Source organism: Oncorhynchus clarkii, chromosome 10 (assembly GCF_045791955.1).
Source record: "Oncorhynchus clarkii lewisi isolate Uvic-CL-2024 chromosome 10, UVic_Ocla_1.0, whole genome shotgun sequence".
In the NCBI taxonomy this organism is placed as follows: domain Eukaryota; kingdom Metazoa; phylum Chordata; class Actinopteri; order Salmoniformes; family Salmonidae; genus Oncorhynchus; species Oncorhynchus clarkii.
This window is the reverse complement of record NC_092156.1, coordinates 13,205,011-13,226,788: the sequence shown is the minus strand read 5'-3', so window position 1 is coordinate 13,226,788 and position 21,778 is coordinate 13,205,011. Positions and strand designations below refer to the sequence as shown.

General features: G+C 43.3%; 1 protein-coding gene across 1 annotated transcript in view; it reads right to left on the bottom strand.

Annotated features, from left to right (window-relative positions):
* The window catches only part of LOC139419437 (serine/threonine-protein kinase 32A-like), a 71,573-nt gene extending 50,858 nt beyond the window's left edge, over positions 1 to 20,715 (bottom strand). The window contains exons 1-3 of the mRNA XM_071169385.1: positions 20,559 to 20,715; positions 15,228 to 15,283; positions 13,192 to 13,343 (exon numbers count right to left, since the gene is read on the bottom strand). Coding sequence (XP_071025486.1) covers positions 13,192 to 13,343; positions 15,228 to 15,283; positions 20,559 to 20,610 — 260 coding nt within the window. The 5' untranslated portion in view covers positions 20,611 to 20,715. The remainder of the gene's footprint in view (positions 1 to 13,191; positions 13,344 to 15,227; positions 15,284 to 20,558) is intronic.
* Between the last annotated feature and the right edge of the window lie 1,063 nt (positions 20,716 to 21,778).

Sequence of the window (21,778 nt, the reverse complement as noted above, 5' to 3'; positions counted from 1 at the left end):
GTAACATCACATTAACATCACATCTACTCTCTCTCTCACCGACAGCTAGTCATACGACTACACAGGTCTTCCCATGGGTGACTGTAGGCAAGAGTGGACTAGTTCAACATGTTGGACAAAGGTCTGAGAATGCCCCTGTCCTGCTAAAGATTACAAAGAAACAAAACCATGTGGCAGAATAATCACATGGATGTCTTCTTGTCAATGTTTCAAATGACCCGCAGAGAAGCAGACTATGATGTGTGATTGCCACACATTCTGAGGACTTACATCTCTTTGGAATGACTAAGATGTGTTTATAAGGAGCTGCCAGTCAGATCTAAGAAACTCTCTCTGTAGTGCTGTGCAGTTTTCTCTCTCTCTCTCTCTCTCTCTCTCTCTCTCTCTCTCTCTCTCTCTCTCTCTCTCTCTCTCTCTCTCTCTCTCTCCGTGTGAGCTGAGCACTTTCTGATGCTGGATAAATACCTCCTGTCTCAGCGGAGTCTGCTGAAGTGAGAGAGTCTGGTAGCTATCACAAGAACTTACCCAAGGAGAGGGACATTAATTGCCCCATTTTTTTCAGCAGGAGAAATAGCTGGTTATTTTCCTTATATTGTGAAAAGTTTTTTCTTTCATAGTGACGTGACCCAGCCAGTCAGAATATTCATGAATGAACGGGTTGATTTAGCTGTAGCAGCTTGTAGCAGGAGGGAGGGCAGTTCCTACAGGGAATCGATAGTGAACACAAGAGTCCTTACTAGTAGAAATTCTGCTTCTTCTGCTTCACTGATGGATTTTTCTCCTTGCTCCCACAGGCCACTCCATCAAAGTGGGACGGTCATGAAACCTGAGCAGTATAGGCTCTGATGAGAGGGGTTATTCTGTCCTCTAAGCAAACACATGCTGTAAGTTCATGATAACCACCTTTCACTCTTGAACACATACGCACACACTCACACAATTACACAGACACATGCACACATGCACACACACACTCGCTCGCACGCACACACACACACGCACACACACCGACTACACACCGACTACCACCCCGTAGCACTCACTTCTGTCATCATGAAGTGCTTTGAGAGACTAGTCAAGGACCATATCACCTCCACCCTACCTGACACCCTAGACCCACTCCAATTTGCTTACCGCCCCAATAGGTCCACAGACAACGCAATCGCAACCAGACTGCCGAAACCCATCTGGACAAGAGGAATACCTATGTGAGAATGCTGTTCATCAACTACAGCTCAGCATTTAACACCATAGTACCCTCCAAAACTCGTCATCAAGCTCGAGACCCTGGGTCTCGAACCCGCCCTGTGCAACTGGGTAGTGGACTTCCTGACGGGCCGCCCCCAGGTGGTGAGGGTAGGTAACAACATCTCCACCCCGCTGATCCTCAACACTGGGGCCCCACAAGGGTGCGTTCTCAGCCCTCTCCTGTACTCCCTGTTCACCCACGACTGCGTGGCCATGCACTCCTCGAACTCAATCATCAAGTTTGCAGACGACACTACAGTGGTAGGCTTGATTACCAAAAACGACAAGATGGCCTACAGGGAGGAGGTGAAGGCCCTTGGAGTGTGGTGTCAGGAAAATAACCTCACACTCAACGTCAACAAAACAAAGGAGATGATTGTGGACTTCAGGAAACATTAGAGAGAGCACCCCCCTATCCACATCGACGGGACAGTAGTGGAGAGGGTAGTAACTTTCAAGTTCCTCAGTGTACACATCACGGACAAACTGAATTGGTCCACCCACACAGACAGCGTTGTGAAGAAGGTGCAGCAGCGCCTCTTCAACCTCAGGAGGCTGAAGAAATTTGTCTTGTCACCAAAAGCACTCACAAACTTCTACAGATGCACAATTGAGAGCATCCTGTCACCGCCTGGTACGGCAACTACTCCGCCCACAACCGTAAGGCTCTCCAGAGGGTAGTGAGGTCTGCACAACGCATCACCGGGGGCAAACTACCTGCCCTCCAGGACACCTACACCACCCAATGTCACAGGAAGGCCATAAAGATCATCAAGGACAACCTGAGCTACTGCCTGTTCACCCCGCTATCATCCAGAAGGCGAGGTCAGTACAGGTGCATCAAAGCAGGGACCGAGAGACTGAAAAACAGCTTCTATCTCAAGGCCATCAGACTGTTAAACAGCCACCACTAACATTGAGTGGCTGCTGCCAAAATACTGACTCAACTCCAGCCACTTTAATAATGGAAATGGATGGGAATTGATGTAAAAATGTATCACTGGCCACTTTAAACAATGCCACTTAATATAATGTTTACATACCCTACATTACTCATCTCATATGTATATACTGTACGCTATACAATCTACTGCATCTTGCCATCTTTATGTAATACATGTATCACTAGCCACTTTAAACTATGCCACTTTATATACCCTACATTACTCATCTCATATGTATATACTGTACTCTATGCCATCTACTGCATAGTACCTATGCCGTTCTGTACCATCACTCATTCATATATCTTTATGTACATATTCTTTATCCCTTTACACTTGTGTGTATAAGGTAGTAGTTGTGGAATTGTTAGGTTAGATTACTCGTTGGTTATTACTGCATTGTCGGAACTAGAAGCACAAGCATTTCACTACACTCGCATTAACATCTGCTAACCATGTGTATGTGACAAATAAAATTTGATTTGATTTGACACACACACACACACACACACACACACACACACACACACGCACACACACACACACACACACACACACACACACACACACACCCTCCACAAAACTGAATAACAATCACCATCTCAAGCCCTAGCTGTCTGTGATTACTGAACAGTGTCAGGGTTATACAATGAACCTGTTAACTCAGTAAAACACATCTCCATCGCAATTAGACTGGGCTCATCTGAGATGTGGTAATGGCATTTCGCTTCTGGGTCATTCACTAACGATCAACAAGTTGGAGAAAAACAAATTCTGCCCCGACTCACACCATGCATGCCACATTTCTACAGTTGGGTATGTGATGATTGCTTATTGTTATTTATTGAGGCCAAAATGGCAGAAGGCCATTGCAGAAACGTACTCATACATATTCAAACACACTTGAGTTCTAAGACTATAGAGTCTTAACGAGCCATACAAGTGGCAGAGAAAACGATAGTTTATATGAGCGACAAGTGACTGTGTCTGCAGCATATTATGTATATGAAAAAAATTTAAGAATATTGATGCATACAGATGTAGGATCTTAATTTGAGCCAGTTTGCTACAGCAGGAAAATAATCCTGCACGAACAGGAATTGTGAATTATTATGTGGATTATAATTACAGCCAGAACACAAATATCCCGGAAGCCAATTTTCTCTTGTAAGCTGTTAGAAGGATTTAATACTTATGACAGTGATATTTTATGTGATTACGATTCGACACGGACCCGCCCGGACCTGAGTGGTAGTACAGTTTTTCTCAATTGCTAAAACTCTAAAACCCATTGGCTGAACAAAGTTCTCAGTTGTCTGGACTCATTTAGCTAATTTTGCAGTCTGTTGTCAATACCTTAAACCATTTCACATGGTAAAACACAATTTGCAGATCTCACTTAGACTTTTCAACAAAACTCTAAACACATTCTCATTCTCAAAACACATTCTGCACTCTAATGCACATGTCATCCATACTGGTAAACACAAGTGGCAACAATCAAATACAAATAGAGAACATATGTCATTGATTGAACACAACCACTCAAAATTGATTTAACCTGTTTCATATGATGCGACACAACCAATATAAGCCAGTTCAGAGAGCAAACAGGTTGTTGAAGGTGGGAAGGAGACAGTCTGAGAATGGATAGGAGAAACAATGTGAGAGGACGAGGACGAGTGCGTATGCGAGGTGGGCGAGGAGGAGGAGGAGGAGGGCAAGAAATAGGAAGAGGAAGACAAAGAGTGGAAATATCTGATGAAATTCGAGCAACAGTTATAGACCATGTTCTTGTCCATGGACTGACAATGAGGGAAGCAGGACTTAGAGTGCAACCCAATTTGAGCCGATTTTCTGTGTCCACCATAGTAAGGACATTCAGAGAAGAGAACAGGTACAGGATATTACTGTATTTTTGCAATTGCAAATTTACTGTACTACACTATATGCAGCTGTTTCAATAGACATTTGTAAAGTTAATCACTGTATGTATTGTACTGCATGAATATGTTTTGTAACTGCACAACTACTTTTTGTAGAATTGCAAGGCTGCCACATGCAGGTGGAAAGACAGCTATATTCACTCAGGAGCACGAGGCCGTTATAGTTGGCATGGTCCTTCAAGATAATGCAATACGACTCAGAGAAATCCAGGAACGAGTGATCCAAGACAACACACACTTCCAGGGAATCGACAGTGTGAGCATTTCCACAATTGTCCGTGTCCTCCATTGTAACAGGATGCGAATTAAACAAGTATACAGAGTACCTTTTGAGCGCAACTCACCAAGGGTGAAAGAACTGCGAGCTCAGTATGTGCAAGTAAGTGTACATTCAGAAACATTTACTGTAATCCAGATTGTCTACAGTACTAACACATACTATGTGAATGACATTACTCTTCAGTACATACAATGTATGTGAATCAGAAGCCTAATTGTACTCTACAATATAGCACTGTCTCTGTACGACTTACAAAATCCTACATACAGTATATTGTATTTCTACACAGACAATATTTGACTTGGAATCCTTGGACAGAGCCCATGAGTTCATCTCTGTCTATGAAGCAGGCTTCAATCTAAAAAAAAAGAGAAGGAGAGGCCAAAACATGATTGGACAGCGGGCCATTGTTGAAGTCCCTGGTCAACGAGGTGGCAATGTCACAATCTGTGCTGCTATCAGCAACCATGGTGTTCTACATCACCATGTTACACTCGGCCATATAACACCCAGCACCTTCTAAGATTTATTGCCAATCTAAGATATATTTTATTTGAGCAGCAGGTTCAAGAGCAGCAGGGTCAAGAGCTAAATGAGAATCCCATTCCCACCTATGTGATAGTGTGGGACAATGTCAGTTTCCACCGAGCTGCTCAGGTAAAGGAATGGTTTAACATCAATGGGCAGTTTATGAACTGCAGTTTATGAACCTCCCTCCATACTCGCCTTTCCTGAATCCGATTGAGGAGTTTTTCTCCTCTTGGAGATGGAAAGTGTATGATAGACAAACCTACACCAGAGTAAATCTGCTGCAAGCCATGGATTAAGCCTGTGGTGATATAGGTGAGGAATCATGTCAGGGCTGGATACGGCACACAAGAGGCTTCTTCCCCCGTTGCCTCAGGAGGGTCTATTTTGCTTGTGATGTCGACGAAGTGCTCTGGCCTGACCCAGCCCAAAGACAAGAAGAAGCACATTGATCACATGTTTACTCCTTAGATTTTTGTCCCTTTTAGTATTGTATACTGTAGTACAGTGCATTGTAGGCTGTATACTGTACAGTGGACACATTGTATGGCCCTGAACATTGTGCTTTCCATTTATTAACAGTACTGACTGCTCAATAGATTTTGACTGGTTGCAGGTTCATATCAACAAAGAACAAGAATTACAGTATCACAGAGACAAAGGACAAGTTTGTGAGATGCAGGGTACAGTACTGTAAAAATAGGGGTACAAGGAGGAGGAAGAACAAAAAACAAAATTGCAAAGAGCAAAGCAGAGTAGTCATTTCTGATCACTTTTGAGCTACTATGATAGAACATGTTTTCGTTCATCAAAACACAATGACGGAAACATATTCATATTTTTTTAGATTCAAAATTGACTTCTCCCGGAGAATTGTATGTTTTGAACAATGCGTTTTCTATTTTTTTCGGTGTATTGTTTACTGACTGCTTGAGAGTGTAAATCATTTTGATCAATTTGTTTATGATTTGAGAGCACTGTTTGATTTTGAACACAGGTAAAACTGTTTTGAGGCAAATGTTTCATTTTGTGAGAGGAGTCAGAAGTTATGTAAATAATGCTTGAAGATGAGGTTTTGTGTTTAATGTTTTCAGGAAATGGAGCAAGGTTTCAGAAATTGTGTTTTAGCAATTGAGAAAAACTGTAAATAAGTGGCCATTTCACACAGGAAAAGAATTACATACAGAACAAGAGAAAGAGAAAGAGAAAGAGAAAGAGAAAGAGAGTTAGAAATATATATAGAGAGAGAGAGAGAGAGAGAGAGAGAGAGAGAGAGAGAGAGACAATTGGTAAATTACATTGAAAAGTTTCCATTAGAGTTCTAGTGCGTGAGGCAACCATTTTGTTATTTGTCAGGAATGCCTTGAAAAGGGGGAAAAAAACATGATAATTTTTTGAGTAATTTAGTATCCCCATCAGGCACTCACTGCCACCTGGTTATTATCTTCAACCAGCCTGGGATTCTGATTTGTTTTCTTGGCATGGACGCTCCCTTCCCAGGTCAGTTCATTCTGCCTCACATGCAGTTCGATGTAACCAGAAAATGCCCTTCAGGCCAATTTAGGACCAGAACATCTCACAGTAAGCTATTTGTGGGGTGGAATCACCTACAGAGAAAAGTAATGGACTTTTGACCAGAGGGTTCTAATTAATGTTTGTCCCGAAAGGGGCTTTGATAACGCATATACAGTAGGTGCAGTTATTGGTTTCTGTATTGAAAAGGTAGCCCATAATGCACAACATGATTTCTATATTCTGTTACAGGAAATTGATTATAATTTATCTTTAATTGATTCCCATATTGTGTCTATAATTGCTTCAAATCCAATTAAAATATTCCAACGGCATAATGCTGGCTTACAATGTAGTGTACATACTATGACAGAGAATATACTTTAACAGAAAATACATGCCTTGAATCAATATCAGAAAGTCTATTAAATGGCTTATAGCTCTGCTCAACTTAAAGTCAACCCATACCACTGTGCTGATTGAAATACCGGAACAACTTCAGGTACAAAATCATCCACTTACACAGTCAGACGCACACACGCACGGCGCACCCACACCCACTTACACACAACCAGAACTAAAGCCTTCTCAGAAGTAGCTGACTAAAGCCTGGCGCTGCAGAACAGATGACTGACAGTTCCCATCAGCCAGAGGCTAATGCTCCCTCAGCTGCTGTCGACCGTCAGCCCTTGGGGTGAAATTACACCCCAGCCCGGCCCCATCCCAGCAGCCCCCGCTGAGGAGGCACAAGGTGTGAGGCATCATGGTCACGCCACTGCCTTATGGCTTAACACGCTTCACCTAAAGTTCACTGAGCTGCCTCCCCCTCAGCCACACCATCCCAGGTCTGTAACCTTCCACTAACTGAACCTGCCAGAAGGATGACATATCAGTGTCCTGTAACATAATGTGATGTTTGCAGGGAATGTGTGGACAGTGCTGTTATGTAGAGAGGCCAGGCCGTGGTGTGCAGTAAAGGGATTCTGGGTCGTGGATTACTGCCTGGGTCGTATGATATGCAAGGTACAGCAGATTGTTGACTAGAGCGAACCCACTGGGCAAAGTGGTTGAATCAACGTTCCTTCCACGTCTTGATTAAGTTGAATCAATGTGGAAAACTGATTCAACCGGAAAACCGGAATTTCGTATTTTTTCACCCAACATTTAACCTAAATCCAATGACATGGTGAAATGTTTTGTTAATTTCAAGTTGAATTTGCATTAGTTGACAAGTCAATAAAATGTCAATCAGAACTAGATGTTGAACTGATGTCTGTGCCCAGTGGGAAACTAGATGTCATGCATGGCAGTAACACTAATAATAGGTTTGTTTACTGCATGCAGGTGACCTTCCTGGTTAAGTAAAGGACAAAGAGTGGAGAACCGTGTTTGACACATTAAGACAACTACAAAATAAGTTGAATAAAAGATGCACGACACTTCACTACTTCACTGATGCCAATGAGCATTTTTGGCTAAACCCTTCATTCACTTCAACGCGTGGTTCATCTTCATTGTGGATTCAATGAAGGAATTCCTGACTTGTGATACACGCCACAGGATGTGCAGTGCAGTGAGAGAGAAAATTCACCTTCAATAACAACATCTCTTCCATCAGTGTCTCTGCTCCAGACAGTTTCAGTGACTGCAACAGCTCAGGAGTTAATCCAGCTCCGACAGCTTAATGATAATAACAATATATGCCATTTAGTCTTTTATCTGAAGTGACTTACAGTCATGTAGGCTTATATTTTATGGATGGCCCAGGAATCGAACCTGAGATCTTGGCGTTACGACTGATCCGTGTAAAGGAAAGAATGAATGGGGCCATGTATCGTGAGATTTTGAGTGAAAACCTCCTTCCATTAGCAAGGGCATTGAAGATGGAACGTGGCTGGGTCTTTCAGCATGACAATGATCCCAAACACACCGCCCGGGCAACGAAGGAGTGGCTTCGTAAGAAGCATTTCAAGGTCCTGGAGTGGCCTAGCCAGTTTCCAGATCTCAACCCCATAGAAAGTCTTTGGAGGGAGTTGAAAGTCCGTGTTGCCCAGCAACAGCCCCAAAACATCACTGCTCTAGAGGAGATCTGCATGGAGGAATGGGCCAAAATACCAGCAACAGTGTGTGAAAACCTTGTGAAGACTTACAGAAAACGTTTGACCTCTGTCATTGCCTACAAAGGGTATATAACAAAGTATTGAGATAAACTTTTGTTATTGACCATATACTTATTTTCCACCATAATTTGCAAATAAATTCATTCAAAATCCTACAATGTGATTTTCTGGATTTATTTTTTCTCATTTTGTCTGTCATAGTTGAAGTGTACCTATGATAAAAATTACAGGCCTCTCTCATCTTTTTAAGTGGGAGAACTTGCACAATTGGTGGCTGACTAAATACTTTTTTGCCCCACTGTATATGGCCCCGTAATTTATCTTACAGTTCTCTTATGCGCTCGGCGTCCCTTATGCCATAGTTAGTACATATTAATTGTCAGTAGAAACTACATTTGTTTAAATAAGTCAGCCATATCAGCTATGTTTTTTTTAAAGGCAGTAAATGAGGCTGAAGGAACTGTTTCTCTGCCAGACAAGGTTCCGCTGATAGCCAGGTGTAGCAGTGGTAAGGTGTAGGGACTGCTGTTGGGACTCTGCAGTTGGGACAGCTATATTTAGGACCTAACAGTTTGTGGGCATCGTTGGTCACCGTTATAGTGAAATTAATCTATTGTTTAGTGAGGCGCACAGCACTACATAGAGCCATGACTATGTGGAACTCTATTCCACATCAGGTAACTGTTTTATCTTCCATAGGGTGGCTCACCTTTGGCCCTCACCATTAGGGTTTGGTAGGCGGTCATTGTAAATACCAATTTGTTCTTAACTGACTAGTTAAATAAAGGTAACATTTTAAAAAATGGATGCAAGCAGTAGAATCAGATTTAAAAATACACACGCACACTCCAGCACACGTACTCTACACACATGTACATTGTAATAATGTTATATGATGTACTGTTTTATCTTTTGTTTTATGTGTTTGGACCCCAGGAAGAGTAGCTGCTGCCTTGGCAGGAACTAATGGGGATCCCTAATAAACCCCAGGAAGAGTAGCTGCTGCCTTGGCAGGAACTAATGGGGATCCCTAATAAACCTCAGGAAGAGTAGCTGCTGCCTTGGCAGGAACTAATGGGGATCCATAACAAACCCCAGGAAGAGTAGCTGCTGCCTTGGCAGTAACTAATGGGGATCCCTAATAAACCTCAGGAAGAGTAGCTGCTGCCTTGGCAGGAACTAATGGGGATCCATAACAAACCCCAGGAAGAGTAGCTGCTGCCTTGGCAGGAACTAATGGGGATCCATAACAAACCCCAGGAAGAGTAGCTGCTGCCTTGGCAGTAACTAATGGGGATCCCTAATAAACCTCAGGAAGAGTAGCTGCTGCCTTGGCAGGAACTAATGGGGATCCCTAATAAACCTCAGGAAGAGTAGCTGCTGCCTTGGCAGGAACTAATGGGGATCCATAACAAACCCCAGGAAGAGTAGCTGCTGCCTTGGCAGGAACTAATGGGGATCCCTAACAAATACACATACAAATATAAAAGTGAGTGCTGTGCTGCTGAGTCGGGCTCTGGTCAGGACACAGAGTGCATCTGTCTAGCTGTCTGCCTGCCTGTCTGTCTGTCTGTCTACTGGACTAAAGACAGGACTACAGACAGAGAGTACACAGGACTACAGGGCTTAAGGACTACAGACAGGACTACAGGACTATAGACAGGACTACTGGACTACACACAGGATTACAGGACTATAGACAGGACTACAGACCTACTGGACTACAGACAGGACTACATACAGGACTACATGATTACAGACAGAGACTAGACAGGACTACAGACATGACTACATGACTACTGGACTACATACATGACTACAGACAGACTGTATACAGGACTACAGGACTAGAGGACTACAGACATAGAGTAGACAGGACTACAGACAGGATTACAGGTCTATAGACAGAGAGTAGACATGACTACAGGACTACAGACAGGACTACTGTACCACAGACAGGACTACAGACAGGACTACAGACAGAGAGTAGACATGGCTACAGGACTACAGACAGGACTACAGACAGGACTACAGACAAAGAGTAGACATGGCTACAGGACTACAGACAGAGAGTAGACATGGCTACAGGACTACAGACAGAGAGTAGACATGGCTACAGGGCTACAGGACTACAGACAGGACTACAGACAGAGAGTAGACATGGCTACAGGACTACAGACAGGGCTACAGGACTACAGACAGAGAGTAGACATGGCTACAGGACTACAGACAGAGAGTAGACATGGCTACATGACTACAGACAGGGCTACAGGACTACAGACAGGACTACAGAAAGGATTACAGACAGAGAGTAGACATGGCTACAGGACTACAGACAGGACTACTGTACCACAGACAGGACTACAGACAGAGAGTAGACATGGCTTCAGGACTACAAACAGGACTACAGACAGAGAGTAGACATGGCTACAGGACTATAGACAGGACTACTGTACCACTGACAGGACTACAGACAGGACTACAGACAGAGAGTAGACATGGCTACAGGACTACAGACAGGACTACAGACAGAGCTACAAACAGAGAGTAGACATGGCTACAGGACTACAGACAGGACTACTGTACCACAGACAGGACTACAGACAGGACTACAGACAGAGAGTAGACATGGCTACAGGACTACAGACAGGGCTACAGGACTACAGACAGGACTACAGACAGAGACTAGACATGGCTACAGGACTACAGACAGGATTACAGACAGAGACTAGACATGGCTACAGGACTACAGACAGGACTACAGGACTACTTTCTCATGCACACACACACCAGATGGCACATTCATAGATTTCTAATTGCACTGCCATTCAGGAGACGAGTCTTTGTTGTTGCTATGCTGAGTGGCCGGCATATACAAACACCTCATCTGAGAGCCAGTCACAACTGCAGTGACTGCAGGGAGGGGGGCAGGGCAGGAGGAGAGGGGGAAAGGAGGAGAGGGGGAGGCTGACTGTCGTGTCCCCTGATTGCTCTGCGAGTGCAGCAGGTAATCTCCCACACTATGACATGACCTTGAGCTCTTCACTCAGGACAATCATAACTTGACCAACTGGGCAGCTGAGCTGACCTAAGCACATCTTACAGGGACATCTTCCACTAGCTCGCTCCAAGCGTTTAAAGACCCTGCCAAAAGCATGACCTTCTTCCTGCCTGTTTTTTTATTGGATTTGTTGTCCCACACAGCAAGCATCGTTTGTTTGTCAGACGGCTCCATTCTTCTACTACAGGCTCCACTACTGAACGTTTCTGCTTATTATCCTCCAAATAGTAATTAAAAGATTCAGTCATAGATAGCGAGTCCCTGCCAGCTGCCGATGCTGCCTGCAATAATGAAGAGATTTCCAGACAGAGGAGAGAGAGGATAGAGAGAGAGAGAGAGTGATAGAGAGAGAGAGAGAGAGAGAGAGAGAGAGACAGTGAGAGAGAGAGAGAGAAACAGTGAGAGAGAGAGAGAGAGACAGTGAGAGAGAGAGAGAGAGAGAGACAGCGAGAGAGAGAGAGAGAGACAGCGAGAGAGAGAGAGAGAGAGAGAGAGAGAGAGAGGGGCATAAAATACCTGGAGTTCTTCAATGTCAAATTAGGAACGAGTCTAAACTATTTCACATTACTGTTAACAGCAAAATCCCAAATAACCTCGCCTGTGTATAAATATCAGAGTCATCTGAAGTAATTACCTCAGCTTGGGTAACTAAGAGAGGAACAATACAAAAATACAAAAATTAGCAGCCATTCGAGCCATTGAATGGTTGAATCCCAAACTGGACTACAGGAAGCATGGCAGTTATTTTTCTTCTCTAGCCACACTTGTCAGTCCCTCAGTCCTCCACTCCACTAGCCTCTTCTCTCATTCGAGTCCACACACAGCTAGTTAAGCGGCTGGTCTTAAGTTAGTGCCTTTCCTTTTAGACGCTAACCTCTCCAAGGTGATAAGAGCTATATCGAGTGCCAAAGACACTCAGGAGCTTTAGTGGTCATCAGCTCCTTTTTAGGGGTCGATACTCACTGTTTTTACGAAGGCAAATATGTGGAAGGAATGGAGCTGTGAAAGCATTCAACTGGTCATAAATGTGCAGTGAATGATTAATAGTGATTCTTGGTGATTCATTGTGAGAGATCAACCAACGTAAAGACAATATGTTTTTTGATGACTAACGTCAATATATCTTTACAATGTACTTACTTCAATAAGCCAACACAAGGCACTACCCACAGGATTTTCAAAGACAAATAGAGATAGTTTGAGGTTTTGTTCTACTTCATTGTATTGTGTCCTCCTCGTTCTAGACGTCAATGTCTTGGCTGGGCAAACACGTATAGATGTGAGATTGGCAAGCGCATTCAAGCTTCTGCCATTTTCAAGGTGAGATTCCTCTCGCTACAGATAATTAACCACAATATCCTCATAACACTTGTTCCTGGCAATCCTGTTTTCTTTCTCACACACACACACACACACACACACACACACACACACACACACACACACACACACACACACACACACACACACACACACACACACACACACACACACACACACACACACACACACACACACACACACACACACACACACACACACAGAGACTTACCAGAAGTTGACAAGGAAGGGATGCTCGAGGTTCCGCATGATCTGCATCTCCTTGAAAACATTGCGGACCTCGTTCCGTTCCACACACTTCAGTTTGTTCATGTACTTCATGGCGTACATTTTCTTTGTGTCCTTTTTCTGCACAATGCACACCTAGAGAGAACAGACAATAGCTGTGCATTCATCATGCTATCAACTGAGTTTACTGAATGTGTTTCTTACTGACCATTGCAGTGTTGTTTTACTTATATGTAAACACAAGCTGTAAGAAAGCGCATCCACAGACTGTGAAAGTTGAAAACAACTGTTCTATTGCAACTGTAACTATGCACATTAATTACCTGACACAACAACAACAAAAAGTCACAACATGAAATGTCGGTACAAATTCACAATTGTCGATAGAAAACTTGCTCTTTCGACATGGTGGGATCTTTTGTTTGTAAAATGAATGAATTGATAAACGGCGGTGTAATACTTTTATTTGTAAATATTGATATAATAACCATCTAAGTGAACTTGGAGTCATGTGATGATATGGCGTGTGGCCCTCCCACTACGACTCGGAAAACCATGTAGTTTATTAGGCTACAGATTAATGAAATTATGAACTTCACAGGCTGGTGAATGTGCAAGGTGACAATAAATATTGAGGGTCTGGTGACATGATGATCGGCTGCTTGGCTACCGTTGTAACGGCTCTCACTGGTGGTAGAAAAAGTAGACGAAGGCGCAGGGTGGAAAGTGTTCATGATTTTAATTCAAAAACCACTCAAACAAAATAACAAAATCGAAAATGAAAATACACAGTTCTGTCAGGCAACAGTAACTAAACAGAAAACAAGATCCCACAACCTAATGGTGGGAAAAAGGGCTGCCTAAGTATGATCCCCAATCAGAGAGAACGATAGACAGCTGCTTCTTATTGGGAACCACACTCGGCCAAAAACAAAGAAACAGAAAATATAGAATTTCCCACCCGAGTCACACCCTGACCTAACCAAACATAGAGAATAATAAGGCTCTCTAAGGTCAGGGCGTGACAACCGTTTAATGAATAAAAACAATCTTGCACTTCTCCATAATAATCTAATGTAGGCCAGTGTCAGCGCCGTGTGTATAGGTGGCAGGGAAGTCAGGTGCAGGAGAGTCAAAATGGAGTGTAACATGCTCCATAACACTAAAAAGTACAGACATGAAAAAACATGGGTACGAGGACCCGTCGCGCACCAACACAACAAATAAACAACACTGACAATAAAACAATCTCTGACAAAGACATGAGGGGAAACAGAGGGTTAAATACACAACAGGTAATGTTTTGGATTGAAAATAGGTGTGTGGGAAGACAAGACAAAACCAATGGAAAATTAAAAATGGATCAATGATGGCTAGAAGACCGGTGACGTCGAACGCCGAGCACCGCCCGAACAAGGAGAGGCAACGACTTCGGCAGAAGTCGTGACAGCCAGCCTACTGTTTCTGTGAGCTTTTGGCTAGAGCGCATGTGCCAAGTTCAGATTGGGGACATTTTTATGACAAAACCATTTGTAGATTTGAAATTGTGATGGAAACCCAATTAACTTGTATTTTTGAATTTGGTACATGGGAATTTAACTGCAAAAGTACTTTCTATGTGCACTACGTCATCACTCACAGCCTTTTATCCTCAACAAGTCAATTTGACGAAAACACATCTCTGGTGGGAAAATGTCCATATTGTTTTTGTGGACATTTTTGAATATTTACATTAAAATCTTGTCGCCAATTGGATGGAAACCTAGGTTCCCCTTGTCAAGACAAAAAAAAGATGATTTAATGTGTAGATATCTAGTTACATAATAATAGCCATTTAGCCAATCATAATAGCAGCTTCAATACAACCTGCAACAGACTAACCACTTTAATTAGACTTATCTGAGATGCTAGGACTCAATTCTGTCCTGAAACTAAATGGTGTGTGTGTGTGTTTGAATGATAAGAAGGTCACAGTAGGTAGCTGCTCCTTGACTCAGCAATTTACTAAAACAGACTTACCTTCCCGAAACTTCCTTTCCCGATAGCCCTTAAGATTTGGAAGTGATCGAAATTAACTGTGGAAAAAGAAGAGCATCTGCTCATTTCCATATCAGGGAAACAGCATCACATTAAATCACTAATCTTGTTTCTGAATAATGAATAAAGTAGGTATGAGAATATCAAATGCCAATGAAATGACATTAAAAATAATTTACAGTCAGTGTCCTTTTTAAAAGCCTGTGTGGTAACCTTATAGACTAATATGTAAAAGGTTCTAAACAGGAAGTCAGCTGTTTCATTCAGCTCATTATAATAATGCCACAATCAGATGCAGACAGACTGCCCCCTTGATATAAAATGAATGGAGAGAAAGTAGAGGCAGTTTACATTAAAGCCCAGAAGAAGACAACACACTTTTACAAAAAAATTTAAAGACGTTGCATGTTTTCCACTGAACATAATAAACCTTTCCGTTGACTTTCAGCACTTTCCTGCTCTGAGCCTTACATTTTTCCTCACCACACGTACACTGATTACACTCTCTCCAATTGGCGACAGTTGTGGCCTATTTTCACAGCCATGGTAACAGGGACAGAAGGTTATCCCTCTCTCTTTCCACCGTCTCCCAGGGTGCCATGCAGCTGCCGCCCACTCTCTGTCCCCCTTCATGTGACCTGGCCGGTGCACCCCCCCCCCCCCCCCACCGAGCAGCAACACCCCACATCCCGTCGGAGCTGATGGATTGGATGCGACAGTTAATTATATGTTCAGTTAGTCATGTATCAGTGGCACTTCCCCTCTCCGCTAGTTGTGCTTCACTGTTTACCAGTCCTGCTATTAAAGAAGCACATGGGGCTTCCTCTCTGGAGTGGATATATCATAATATCCCTTGCTTCAGGCTCTGAGCCTAACTGGATGTGATGGGGGCTTAGGGTAGGACAGCTGTGGTCTGACTAGGAGGAGACAGCAGAGCAGTCATGTTAGGTGCAAAGAGGCTGCAGTGTCAGTTAGTTACTCTGTCTATCTGTCTATATCGCTGTCTGTCTGTCTGTCTGTCCGTCCGTCCGTCCGTCCATCTGTCTGTCTGTCTCTCTTTCTCTCTCTCTCACTCACACTCTCTCTATAGAGAGGCTATAGCGGAGCCTCACGTACACTGCCGAGCAGCCATGTCTAAGGAAGTCATGTGGTTGCTGTGGCGACTGAAACAGAACTCATGGGTCCCAGTCAGCCGGAGCGTGAATAAAGCATGATCACCAAACGGGCGTGTCCAGGGGACGAACGGACGGACGGACAGACGGACAGACAGACAGACAGACAGACAGGCAGGCAGGCAGGCAGGCAGGCAGGCAGACAGACAGACAGACAGACAGACAGACAGACAGACAGACAGACAGACAGACAGACAGACAGACAGACAGGCAGACAGGGAGGACAAACAGACAGCCAGCTAGCCAGCCAGACAGACAGACAGACAGACAGACAGACAGACAGGGAGGGAGGACAAACAGACAGCCAGCCAGCCAGCTAGCCAGACAGGCAGACAGACAGACAGACAGGCAGACAGGCAGACAGACAGGCAGACAGGCAGACAGGCAGACAGGCAGACAGGGAGGGAGGGAGGGAGGGAGGGAGGGAGGGAGGGAGGGAGGGAGGGAGGGAGGGAGGGAGGGAGGGAGGGCAAACAGACAGACAGACAGACAGACATACAGACAGACAGGGAGGACAAACAGACAGCTAGGGTGTGGAGGGAGGGAGGACAAGGCACAGCTTTAGCATGATGGTTAACAGGACAAACAGACAGCTAAGGTGGGGAGGGAGGGAGGACAAGGCACAGCTTTAGCATGATGGTTAACAGGACAAACAGACAGCTAGGGTGGGGAGGGAGGGAGGACAAGGCACAGCTTTAGCATGATGGTTAACAGGACAAACAGACAGCTAGGGTGGGGAGGGAGGGAGGACAAAGCACAGCTTTAGCATGATGGTTAACAGGACAAACAGACAGCTAGGGTGGGGAGGGAGGGAGGACAAAGCACAGCTTTAGCATGATGGTTAACAGGACAAAGTCATGTCCTACCTGTAATACGTAATACACATGACATGATTTTGGTTCTAGGGACAATAGCCAACTGAGTAATACTTTTTTAAATCCAGCAATCAATGTCACATTGAATCCACCAATCAATGTCCCAGGTATTACATGACATCATCAACAGCAACATCATCAGTCCCAGACAGCTGCGGTTATATTCAACCATTATTACCACATCTCTACTGCCGAGTGATGTTTTTAAGATTACCCCAGCGTGAGTCAATAAATAATCACATCCAGTAATTTACTTCTTTATTGTTGTGATCACTAACTGAATGTGTGTTTGCTGTAAACAGGAACACTTCGTTCCCATTCTTAATAGTCTCATAAAGCACTCAGTCCTGTTGATGTACTAAATCTGTCTCTCTGTCTGTCTCTGTCTCTCTGTCTTTCTCTGTCTCTCTGTGTCTGTCTGTCTGTCTGTCTGTCTGTCTGTCTGTCTGTCTGTCTGTCTGTCTGTCTGTCTGTCTGTCTGTCTGTCTCTGTTTCTCTGTCTCTCTGTCTCTCTGTCTGTCTCTGTCTCTCTGTCTCTCTGTCTTTCTCTGTCTGTCTGTGTCTGTCTGTCTGTCTGTCTGTCTGTCTGTCTGTCTGTCTGTCAAAGCTGACCTACCAATAAATCAGTGGAGGCTGCTGAGGGGAGAACGGCTCATAATAATGGCTGGAACAGAGCGAATGGAATGGCATCAAACACATAGAAACCATGTGTTCGATACCATTACACTGATTCCACTCCAGCCATTGTCAAGATCCTGTCCTCATCCTGTGCAATAAAGAATCCTACGCTTATGCTCTGTCACCTTCATTAATATGATAGAGATGAACATTTACAGAACTTGTTAGTCCATCGATGAATCTATTCTCTAGTCTATACTGTGACAGTAACTGTATTCTAGGGAGTGAAGAAGGTTAGCTGTAGAAACCGTACATCATCACAAAATGTAAAACACTTTCAGATGACATATACTTCATTATGTCAAATATAGAGAAAAACATAATGGCTTTAATTAAAGAGGGACCCAGTGAGAGGCCTTGAATAGCTAATGTACTCTGTAGACTCATTGGGGTTTAGCCACAGTGAATTAAATTCATCTAGAGGATATTCAAAGATGTTGAACTCCACTTACAGTACCTAGTATACACTGAGTATTCAAAACATTAAGAACACCTGCTCTTTCCATGACATAGACTGATCAGTTGAATCCAGGTGAAAGCGATGATCCCTTATTGATGTCACTTGTTAAATCCACTTCAATCAGTGTAGATGAAGGGGAGAAAACATCTTAATAATTGATGGACATTTCTGTAGGGGTTGATAATGTTTTTGAAAGGGAAAATCAAGTTTGAAATTTCAAATTGGAAATTACAAACTTCAGAAACCTTTTTAAAACTCAAATACACTACAAGCTTTAAATTTAAAGCTTAAAATTCCACAGGGATGCTGGCCATTATTGACTCCAATGCTTCCCACAGTTGTGTCAAGTTGGCTGGATGTCTTTTGGGTGGTGGACCACTCTTAATTCACACGGGAGACTGGTGCGTCTGGCACCTACTACCATACCCCGCTCAAAGACACTTAAATATTTTGTCTTGCCCATTCACCCTCTGAATGGCACACATACGCAATCCATGTCTCAACTGTCTCAAGGCTTAAACACCTTCTTTAACCTTTCCCCTCCCCTTCATCTACGCTGATTGAAGTGGATTTAACACATTTAATTTTTCTTTTATTTCACCTTTATTTAACCAGGTAGGCCAGATCACCTTTATTTAACCAGGTAGGCCAGATCACCTTTATTTAACCAGGTAGGCCAGATCACCTTTATTTAACCAGGTAGGCCAGATCACCTTTATTTAACCAGGTAGGCCAGATCACCTTTATTTAACCAGGTAGGCCAGATCACCTTTATTTAACCAGGTAGGCCAGATCACCTTTATTTAACCAGGTAGGCCAGATCACCTTTATTTAACCAGGTAGGCCAGATCACCTTTATTTAACCAGGTAGGCCAGATCACCTTTATTTAACCAGGTAGGCCAGATCACCTTTATTTAACCAGGTAGGCCAGATCACCTTTATTTAACCAGGTAGGCCAGATCACCTTTATTTAACCAGGTAGGCCAGATCACCTTTATTTAACCAGGTAGGCTAGTTGAGAACAAGTTTTCATTTGCAACTGCGACCTGGCCAAGATAAAGCATAGCAGTTCGACACATACAACAACACAGAGTTACACATGGAATAAACAAAACATACAGTCAATAATACAGTTGAAAAAAATAAAACAAAAAGTCTATATACAGTGAGTGCAAATGAGGTAAGTTAAGGGAGTTAAGGCAATAAATAGGCCATGGTGGCGAAGTAATTACAATATAGCAATTAAACACTGGAATGGTAAATGTGCAAGTAGAGATACTGGGGTGCAAAGGAGCAAGATAAATAAATAAATACAGTATGGGGATGAGGTAGATAGATGGGCTGTTTACAGATGGGCTATGTACAGGTGCAGTGATCTATGAGCTGCTCTGACAGCTGGTGCTTAAAGCTAGTGAGTGAGATATGGGTGCTGCTATAGTGACCAGTGAGCTGAGATAAGGCGGGGCTTTACCTAGCAGAGACTTGTAGATAACCTGTAGCCAGTGGGTTTGGCGACGAGTACGAAGCGAGGGCCAACCAACGAGAGCGTACAGGTTGCAGTGGTGGGTAGTGTATGGGGCTTTGGTGACAAAACGGATGGCACTGTGATAGACTGCATCCAATTTGTTGAGTAGAGTGTTGGAGGCTATTTTATAGATGACATCGCCAAAGTCGAGGATCGGTAGGATGGTCAGTTTTACGAGGGTATGTTTGGCAGCATGACTGAAGGATGCTTTGTTGCGATATAGGAAGCCGATTCTAGATTTAATTTTGGATTGAGTGACATCAATAAGGGATCATTGCTTTGACCTGGATACACCTGGCCAGTCTATGTCATGGAATGTTTGTACACTCAGTGTATGTCCTTCTTGAACAGACTATTTTAAAATCGCACATAGAAGAAGTTATAAGGATAATTTAGTTACTCAATGAGTAGGAGCAGCACTGAGGTAGCCTTCAAAGTCACTTCCCGGAGTAACTCAAAATGAGCATGTTATGTCTCATGTGACCCCATCTTAACCGACTTCATTTGGCTTCAATGTGATATTGAGTCTTCACATAGGAATGAATGGTGTCACGTGATCGATGGCTTTGTCCATTCATATACAGTCATTGGTCATTACTCACTCTCCTCTGTGTCATCGGTGACAGGAGCCTTGTTGGACTGTCCCAGCCCCATGTCTGTTCCCGTATTCCCCAGCCAAGCAGGTCCCTTTCAACTCAGCATGGAATAGCTCTCCCACAGCCAGGGAGACATAGCCTGGAGCCTGGGCTGGACCACCCTACCTAGATACACCAGTCCGTGTATTGGAACTTGGCCACTCTTCTCAGTACTACACGTAGTGGTGTGACTCTATCTCTGACCACCCTCAACAGGAGCCCAACCTATATGGGAGAAAAGCAAACACATACGTATGGTTTGAGACAACACATCATGGTGACGCTCTACTTGTGTTGGGTGGAGAGATTGTCAAGAGATCCTCTTTCCGATTGTGAATTTGCCAAATTCTTCGAAAGAGTATAGACTACTTTCATATAACCATAAGGAAGTTGATACCTTGGAAACTGGCTGACTAATCAGGCAAGCTAAATACAGTCTCTGAAATGCTTAATTATTGTATAGTACTCATTCTTGTTTGATGATAACATAAAATATGAGGATAGAAAATATTACTTTCAGTAAGATTCTTCCTTTTTTTTTTTACAGTAGGTTAGGGGAAAGTTGTGAGGCACATTGACGGCACAGTGTGTAAGTACATGCTAAGTGCACGGTACAGATGTAGGATCTTAATTTGAGCCAGTTTGCTACAGCATGAAAATAATCTGGCAGCAACAGGAAATGTGAATTCTTATGTGGATTATATTTAATGGATTTTTTTTTTGTAGGGTTTGATACATTTTTCGTTAGGGCAAATCAAGTCTGACATTTTAAAGTGGAAATTACAAACATTAGAAGCCTTTTTAAACCCTGAATACATTACAATTTTGCATTTCCTGCTATGCAGGAAAATTCTCAGCAACAAAATAGTAATCAAATTAAGATCCTACATCTGTAAACAGGGTTGGGTAGGTTACTTTCTTAATGCAATCCATTACAGGTACTGGTCCAAAATTGTCATCAATTTACCTTTTGGATTACCCAAAGAAGGCACATGATGCCAAAACGTTGGTGTTTGGTTAGGTCAGGGTGTGACGAGGGTGGTTTGTGTAGTTTTTGTTTTGTCTAGGGGTTTTGTATGTCTAGGGGTTGTTGTATATCTAGGTGTTTATATGTCTATGGTTGCCTAGATTGGTTCCCAATCAGAGGCAGCTGTTTATCGTTGTCTCTAATTGGGGACCATATTTAG